This window comes from Piliocolobus tephrosceles, unplaced genomic scaffold (assembly GCF_002776525.5).
Source record: "Piliocolobus tephrosceles isolate RC106 unplaced genomic scaffold, ASM277652v3 unscaffolded_43565, whole genome shotgun sequence".
NCBI classification, from domain to species: Eukaryota; Metazoa; Chordata; class Mammalia; order Primates; family Cercopithecidae; genus Piliocolobus; species Piliocolobus tephrosceles.
Genome location: NW_022328271.1, coordinates 6,231 through 15,242, shown reverse-complemented (window position 1 = coordinate 15,242; position 9,012 = coordinate 6,231). Strand labels below are relative to the sequence as shown.

General features: G+C 51.4%; 1 protein-coding gene across 1 annotated transcript; it reads right to left on the bottom strand.

The window, feature by feature from the left end:
- Nucleotides 1-439: 439 nt before the first annotated feature.
- On the bottom strand, nt 440-8,538 carry LOC111527707 (retinol dehydrogenase 8). Its single transcript, XM_023194140.2, has 6 exons — nt 8,427-8,538; nt 4,672-4,830; nt 2,942-3,121; nt 1,904-1,997; nt 1,267-1,450; nt 440-1,171 (listed from the first exon to the last, which is right to left on the bottom strand). The coding sequence occupies exons 1-6, from the start codon at nt 8,527-8,529 to the stop codon at nt 956-958; spliced, it is 936 nt and encodes a 311-aa protein (XP_023049908.2). The 5' UTR covers nt 8,530-8,538; the 3' UTR covers nt 440-955.
- Between the last annotated feature and the right edge of the window lie 474 nt (nt 8,539-9,012).

The following is a 9,012-nucleotide window of genomic DNA, read 5'->3' as shown; positions in this document are numbered from 1 at the left end:
TTTAAGGATACACAAAAGTCTGCTTATCCATTTGTGAGTTTTTGTTTTTGTATTTTTTTGAGACAGAGTGTCACTCTGTTGTCCAGGCTGGAGTGAGGTGGCGCCATCTTGGCCTCACTGCAACCTCCATCTCCTGGGTTCAAGTGATTCTCATGCCTCAGCTTCCCGAGTAGCTGGGATTACAGGCGCCTGTCACCATGCCCAGCTAATTTTTGTATTTTTAGTAGAGAGAGGGTTTCACTACGTTGGCCAAACTGATCTCAAACTCCTGGCTTCAAGTGATCCACCTGCCTCGGCCTCCCAAAGTGCTGGGATTACAGGCGTGATGCACCATGCTTGGCTTGCTTGCTTGCTTTCTCTCTCTTGCTCTCTCTCTCTTTGGAGCCAGTAGTTTAAATGTCTTTTTAAGTTTTTATTTAATTTTAAGAAATTGAGCTTTTATATATTTAATGGAAAAAATATACATACATTGCTGGTGTGTGCTCAAATACATTTTGTTGATGGGGTGTGTGACCAGGAATGTCCCCTTGGTCCACAGAGCTCTGGTGTCTGCATGGGGGTGCCGGGTGGGTTATGAATTATTCCTGTATTCTCAGGCCCAGGATCATGAAGTCACGAGGTTGAATGTGGCAGGGTCTGTCTCATCCTTCAAGGCTCATAACAATGCCCCTTCCTCCAGGAAGCCTCCCTTGCTTTCCCAGAGACAGCTGCGGCTTCCTGCTCTGGGCTCCCCAGGCCAAGTTCCCAGGGTCCCTCTCTCTGCTCCAGCTGTGACTGCAGAGGAGTCTATGCCTGAAAATTGAGGCCCGTCTGGGATTCTAGCCATGTCCAGGCACAGAGCAGGGGAGGGGGAGTTTGCAGAATGAATGAATGAAGCGTCTTTTCATCCTTTGAATTAGATGTGGAATGAAGAGGTCTGGTTGTTCAGGGATGGGGATCGTGAGCTCCGTTCTGCTCATCTTGGCCGCACTCGGGTTGGGAGGCAGCCGCAGGACAGACATTGAAGGCCAAGGTTGAGGAGGCGTGGACAGCGGAAGAGGAGGCGGTGGGTGGTTCGCACATACAGGCTGCCGGAGGAGTCCACGGTTTTGAGCATGGTCAGCGGGGAGTAGCGGACGTTGGTCTGTCGGCGCAGAGGTGGCCGAGCCGAGCTGATGACATTGACAATGGCCTGCAGAGTGGAGCCCCTGAGCCCTAGGAATCAGGGAGGGCTTCACCCCGCGACATACCTGAGCCACCGCTTGGGGCTCTGGGCCCTTCACTCACCTGAACCACGTCCTGTGGGCTCTGTCCCACGGAGCGAAACAGCTTCCTGGAGGCTGGGAGATAGAGGTCCCGGAAGTAGTGCAGGGTGTCAGGGTCAGTGCCTGGGAACTCAGCTGTAGAAACCTGCGCCAGAAGCTTCCCCTCAAACTCGGTGACCACGGGGCCTGGTTCCACCAGGGAGATGCTGGCGACCGGGCAGGGTTAGTATCAGTCTGATGCCCCAACCACTCCCTGACCTATTTTGTCCATTCATTTATTTATTTTAAGATACAGGGTCTCACTCTCTTGCCCAGGCTGGAGTGCAGTGGCATGATCATAGCTCACCACAACCTCCAACTCCTGGGTTCAAGCAATCCTCTACCTCAGCCTTCCGAGCAGCTGGGACTGCAGGTACACACACCACCACCCTTGGCTAATTTTTACATTTTGGGTTGAGATGGGGGTCTCACTATGTTGCCCAGGCTGGTCTCAAACTCCTGACCTCAAGCGATCCTCCCCTTTCAGCCTCTCAAAACGCTGGAATTACAGGTGTGAGCCGCTGCACCCAGCTTCATTGTCTTCATCTCTCCTCTCCCCCTTTCAATCCCATCTCCCCAGCACTGCCTCCAAGCCCCCTCTGCCCATGTGCCCGCCTCACAAGATGTTGAACTGCAGCAGCTGGATAGCCAGGCTTTCGAAGAATCCCTCCAGGGCGAACTTGGAGGCTGCATAGACATCGTTGAAGATGACACCTGTGAGGGTCAGAAGGAGAGCTCTTTGGGGGTCTGGGAGGTGGGCTTTGTGGGTTCCAGGGTGATGGGGTCTTTGGGAGACAGAGCAAAGAGGACATGAGCAAAGACAGAGCAGACAGAGCAGATACATGGTGCCAAGATGATGGGGGGTATGGCATTGTGTGATGGGGTCATATGGGGTCAGAACGAAGTTGTTCTCGGGTGACGGGTGCCACCTCCTCCCAGCTCCACCTGGTCCCAGGAAACTCCCCTATTTCCCTCCATTCTCTAAACCTTTGGGGCCACTTGGGGATCCTCTTCATTTTTCTCTTCATTAGGGCCCTTGTCTCTCTTCCTTCCTTCCTTCCTTCCTTCCTTCTCTCCCTCTCTCTCTTTCTTTCTTTTTCTTTTTTGATAGGGTGTTGCTCTGTCCTGCAGCCTGGGGTGCAGTAGTGCAATCACGGCTCACCACAGCCTTGAATTCCTGGGCTTAAGCGATCCTCTCACTTCAGCCTCTTGAGTAGCTGGGACTACAGGCACACACCACGATGCTTGGCTGATTTTTAAATTTAATTTATTTTGTTGTTGTTGTTGTTGAGGGGAGACGGAGTCTCACCCTGTTGTCTAGGCTGGAGTGCAACCTCTGCCTCCTGAGGTCAAACGAATCTCCTGCCCCAGCCTCCTGAGTAGCTGGGATTACAGGCACATGCTACCATGCGCGGCTGACTTTTTTTTGTAGTTTAGTAAGAACAGGCTTTCACCTGTTCTTACTGGTGGTCTTGAACTCCTGAGCTCAGGCAATCCACCCGTCTCAGCCTCCCAAAGTGCTAGGATTACAGGCATGAATCACCAAGCCTGGGCTCCACACTAATTTAGAATATGATCTAAAACCCATTCACCATCCTCCCAGTCTGGGGAGGATCAGACGCTGATGGGATTTCCAGGGGTGGGTCCCCACAGCTCACCCTGCAGCCCCATGACACTGCTGATCACCACGATGTGGCCTTGCCGCCTCCTCTTCATGCCTGGAAGTACAGCTTTGACGAGACGGACAGCTCCAAAAAAGTTGGTGTCAAAGACATTCTGCATGGCAGCAAGGCTGAGCCCCTCCAGGGGCCCCACCAGACCCATTCCAGCATTATTCACTAAGAGAAGAGGTACTAAGGTTACCTTAAAGTCCCTTACCCTTCTAGCATTACTTCCAACACCCCCTGAATCACCCCACCCCGTACTCCAAGTCCAAGGCCAGTCCAGGGTATCTTGGGTGGACAAATATGAAATCTTGGTGATCTTTAAACACAGTTTAGCATTTGTCATAGGGTATCCTCAGCCCTGAGTGGGAGGAAGGGCTGCTGGGAATAGTGGCCCCCTTAATCCATGAGCAATTCAATTCTGACCCCAAATTGCATCAAGACAGTGACACCCACCTTCCTGCGAAGGTTGGGGACCTTATGACTTATTTCTGCATCATGCTGTCTTCCCCAAGTGACTCATCCAAGTAATTTTCCCAACCACATATGACTTTCTCCATATATGAGAATTTCCATTCCATAAAATCTGCCCCACCCCCAGGCCTCAGATTGTTACTAGTGTCTCTAATATTTTTATTTAAAAAAAATTGATTTTTGGGCCAGGCATGGTGGCTCATGCCTGTAATCCCAGCACTTTGGGAGGCCAAGATGAGTGGATCACCTGAGGTCAGCCTTCGAGACCAGCCTGACGAACATGGAGAAACCTCGTCTCTACTAAAAATACAAAATTAGCCGGGTGTGGTGGTGCATGCCTGTAATCTCAGCTACTTGGGAGGCTGAGGCAGGAGAATCACTTGAACCCGGGAGGTGGAGGTTGCAGTGAGCCGAGATTGCGCCATTGCACTCTAGCCTAGGCAGCAAGAGTTAAATTCAATCTCAAAAAAAAAAAAAAAAAAAAAAAAGATTTTTGGCCAGGTGCGGTGGTGCACGCCTGTAATTCCAGCACTCTGGGAGGCCGAGGTGGGCGGATCACTTCAGGTCAGGAGTTTGAGACCAGCCTGGCCAACATGGTGAAACCTCGCCTCTACGAAAAATACAAAAATTAGCTGGGCATGGTGGCAGGCACATGTAATCCCAGCTACTCAAGAGGCGAGGCAGGAGAATTGCTTGAACCTGGGGGGTGGAGGTTGCAGTGAGCCGAGATCACGCCACCACACTCCAGCCTGGGCGCAGAGCAAGAATCCATCTCAAGAAAAAACAAAAAATTTTGATTTTTGAGACAAGGTCTTGCTCTGTCTCCCAGACTGGCTCTATCATAACTCACTGCAGCCTCAAACCCCTGGGCTCTAGTGATCCTCCCACCTTGGCCTCCTGAGTAGCTGGAATTAGGCATGCACCACTATACCTGGTTAATTCTTAATTTTTTTGTAGAGTCAAAGTCTCACCACTGTTTTGCTGGTCTTGAGCTGCTGGGCTCAAGCAGTCCTCCTGTCTCAGCCTCCCAAAGTGCTAGGATTACAGGTATGAGCCACAGCACCCAGCCCTTAATAAATCAATTGGTAGGATCAACTGGTCTACCCCTGTTGGCCAACGGGTCTACCCCTTCTGTCCAGGCTCAGAGATTGCTGAAGAAGCCAGAGAGCTGGTGCTCAGACCTTGCCGTATTGAGGGTCTATACTCAGACCAGGATGGGGCTTAGTGAATCAGGGGCTGCGAAGTCTCACCCAGCACGTCCACTTCTCCCTGGATACAGCTGAGACACTGAGCCACGGACTCGTCACTGCACACGTCCAGCTGGGCCACGGTGAGGGTCTGCCCCAAAGCCTCCCCAGCAGCTGCCTCCAATGTCTCCTTCTTCCCCAGGTCCCTCATGGTGGCCACCACTGGGGGCAGAGAGTAGAGCAGGGACAGGCGCTAAGTTCCTTTCCCCTTGGTGTGGGCTCCACGTTTCTGTGATCTTGTATTAGAAGTCGCAAAGAGATGGAAACCCACAAGTTCACACACCTACATTTATCACTCAGCCAACAAGTGCACACTTGTGTACATACAGGTACATGCGTCATCCACGTACCTGTATCCCTCCTTCCAACCATGAGTTCAACAGGCATTTATTGAGCATCTACTATACACTATGCCCTATTCTAGGTGCTGAGACTATGGCATGAAATAAGATAAAGTCACCAGGTGTGGTGGCGCAAGCCTGTAATCCCAGCACTTTGGGAGGCCTAGGTAGGAGGATTGCTTGACCCCAGGAGTTTGAGACCAGCCTGGGAAGTATAGCGAGATCCCATCTCTACAAAAAAATTACATATACAAATTTACCAGGTGTGGTGGGTGGCCCCCACCTATAGTCCTGGCTACTTGGGAGGCTGTGGTGGGAGGATTACTTGAGCCCTGGAGGTTGAGGCTGCAGTGAGCTGAGTTGGAGCCACTGCACTACAGCCTGGATAACAGAGTGAGATCCTGTCTCAAAAAATAAAAAAATAAGGCCGGGGTAGCTCACACGTGTAATCCCAGCCCTCTGGGAGGCCGAGGTGGGCAGATCACAAGGTCAAGAGATCGAGACCATCCTGGCCAAAGTGGTGAAAGTTCGTCTCTATTAAAAATACAAAGATTAGCTGGGTGTGGTGGCACACACCTGTAATCCCAGTTACTCAGGAGGCTGAGGCAGGAGAATCGCTTGAATCTGGGAGGTAGAGGAGGTTGCAGTGAGCTAAGATCATGCTACTGAACTCCAGCCTGGCAACAGAGCGAGACTCTGTCTCAAAATAAATAAACAAACAAACAAACAAATAAATAAATAAATAAATAAGATAACCTTTCTGCCTTCATGGAATTTATAGCCTAGTAGGTAAGACAATAAAATACACAAACATAAAACAGACTGCCATGAAAAAAATGCATACATACCTATAGCCAACATACACACATACATGAACACTGAAGTGAATAGCCAATATTTTGAGACGAAGTTTCACTCTCGTTTGTTACCCAGTCTGGAGTGCAGGGCCGCGATCTCTGCTCACTGCCACTTCTACCTCCTGGGTTCAGGTGATTCCCCTGCCTCAACCTCCCGAGTAGCTGGGATTACAGGTGCCTGCCGCTACACCCAGCTAATCTTTTGGATTTTTAGTAGATATGGGGTTTCACCATATTGGTCAGGCTGGTCTCAAACCTCAGGTGATCTGTCCACCTCGTCCTCCCAAAGTGCTGGGAGTATAGGCATCAGAAGCCAAAGAGCCACAGAGCCTGGCCAAGCTTATCCTCTTTTTTCCTTTTTCTTTTTTTTTTTTTCTGAAATGGAGTCTCGCTCTTGTCACCCAGACTGGAATACAGTAGCGAAATCTCGGCTCACTGCAACCTCTGTCTCCTGGTTCAAGCGATTCTCTTGCCTTAGCCTCTCAAGTAGCTGGGATTACAGGTACCTGCCACCATGCCCAGCTAATTTTTGTATTTTTATTGATTGATTGGTTGACTGAGACAGAGTCTCGCTCTGTCACCCAGGCTGTAGTGCAGTAGCCTGATCTCCGGTCACTGCAAGCTCCGCCTCCCAGGTTCGCGCCATTCTCCTGCCTCAGCCTCCCGAGTAGCTGGGACTACAGGCACCCGCCATCTCGCCCGGCTAGTTTTTTGTATTTTTTAATAGAGACGGGGTTTCACCGTGTTAGCCAGGATGGTCTCGATCTCCTGACCTCGTGATCCACCCACCTTGGCCTCCCAAAGTGCTGGGGTTACAGGCATGAACCACCATACCTGGCCAATTTTTGTATTTTTAGTAGAGACAAGGTTTCACCATGTTGGCCAGGCTGGTCTCAAACTCCTGACCTCAGGTGATCTGTCCACCTCGGCCTCCGAAAGTGCTGAAATTACAGACATGAGCTACTGTGCCCAGCCTCAAACGTATGCTCTTAAGCAGGACCTCAGCATATGTACCATGTCTGCACATGCACCAGCATGCATGTTTGATATCCCCCAATGTGTGCAACCATAATCACCCAGAACACTCCTGGGGGCATTTGCCTCTTGTCTTCGGGCCAGTGTGATTCGTGGGTAGCAGGCACATGAATGGGGTCACTTGCATCTACAGGTGATATAGTGGGAAACATGGGTGCAAAGGATAGGATGCCTGAGTTCAAATCGCAGCTCTGCCACTTTGCAGCTGGGAGACCTTGAGCAAAGACCTTTGACAGTCTGCATCTTTGTTTCCTCGTTTCTGAAATGGGGCAGGCCAGGCACAGTGGCTCATGCCTGTAATCCCAGCACTTTGGGAGGCCCAGGTGGGCAGATCACCTGAGGCCAGGAGTTTGAGCCCAGTCTGGCCAACATGGTGAAATCTCGCCTATTAAAAATACAAAAAATTAGCCGGGTGTGGTGGCTCATGCCTTAATCCCAGAAACTCAGGAGACTGAAGCATGAAAATCACTTGAATGTGGGAGGTGGGGGCTGCAGTGAGCCAAGATGCGCCACTGCACTCAACCTGGGCGACAGAGCAAGACTCTGACTCAAAATAAATAAATAATAAAATAATAATAAAATGGGGTGGATGATAGTGCCCGCCTCACAGGTATGATGTGAGGATTAAACGACTTTCTGGATTCAGGGCACTTAGAATGCAGCGTGGTGCATTGTAAAAGCTCTGTAAACATTAGCCTCCAGCAGTTTAATACACCCATCTGCCCGCCCACAGGAACGCACGTTATTCCCTGCACACTGCCGTTCCGGCTCTCATGCTCAAAGCTGTGTGTGTCTCTGAAACAGAGGGCAGAGGGCTGGGAGAAGCAGCCCTGCCAACTGGGGCAATGCCCTCACCCCCAGTCGCTTCCTTGTAAGTAACAACCCTTTGCCCACTTTGGCTCCAGCATGCTCCCTCTGGGTCAGGGGTTCTCCTGGTTGGTTAGGATGCAGGTCCCAGGGATTTATTCCAGAGCTGCAAAAGGGCAAGTTCTTAGAACTAGAAGGCCATCCCTTCAACCCCCAAGGTCAGGAGCCCTTAAGAAGCTTATCTCAGTAAAAGCAGTAATCTGGGGAGACTGTGGAGGAGTGAGCATCAGGGTAGTGATTATGCCAATCTAGGAAATGCCCTAGTGAAACCCTTCTAAAAATACCACCCACCCACCCCCTGCCACTCTCAGCATGCTTTATTTTGTTTCTTAGCACTTATTCCCACCAGATATAGCAACAATTTCTTTTTATCTGTTTGTCACCCATTCTCCCTCTCCTCCCCGCCTGACACCATCCCAAGGGCTGAGATTTTTGTCTATTTCATCCCCAGTTGTGTTGCCAGCATTCAGAACACCCAGAAGGTGCTCGAGAAATATTTGTAGGATGAGGGGATGATTCCTGGAGGGAGAGGAAGACCGCATGCATCCTGAGTCCCCCCCAAGCCCACAAGTACAGCTGGGAGAGATGGGTAGGGGAGACAGTGTTGGGGAAGCCGTGTCCACCCTGCTGCCTCCTAGCGCTGCCCTGCGCCTCTTACCCTGGTAACGCTTCTTGGGGTCATGGGCCAGCTGCACAGCAAGTTCCAGACCAATTCCTGACGAGCAGCCGGAGATCAACACAGTCCGGGGTGCAGCGGCCATGTTGATCCCCTCCCTGGACGCGTGACCTCCGCTGGGCAGCACCTGACTCTGACCATTCATCCTGGGCTCATCTGCTCCCTCCTAACCCCCTCCCACAGATCCCCTGCACGGCAAAGCCTCCGCCCTCCCCAGGAGACCCTCAATTCTGGACTGACCCTGAACAGGCCGTAAGAGAGAATCTCTTGGCCGGGCGCGGTGGCTCAAGCCTGTAATCCCAGCACTTTGGGAGGCCGAGATGGGCGGATCACGAGGTCAGGAGATCGAGACCCTCCTGGCTAACACGGTGAAACCCCGTCTCTACTAAAAATACAAAAAATTAGCCGGGCGAGGTGGTGGGCGCCTGTGGTCCCAGCCACTCGGGAGGCTGAGGCAGGAGAATGGCGTGAACCCAGGAGGCAGAGGTTGCGGTGAGCTGAGATCCGGCCACTGCACTCTAGCCTGGGCGACAGAGCAAGACTCCGTCTCAAAAAAAAAAAGAGAGAA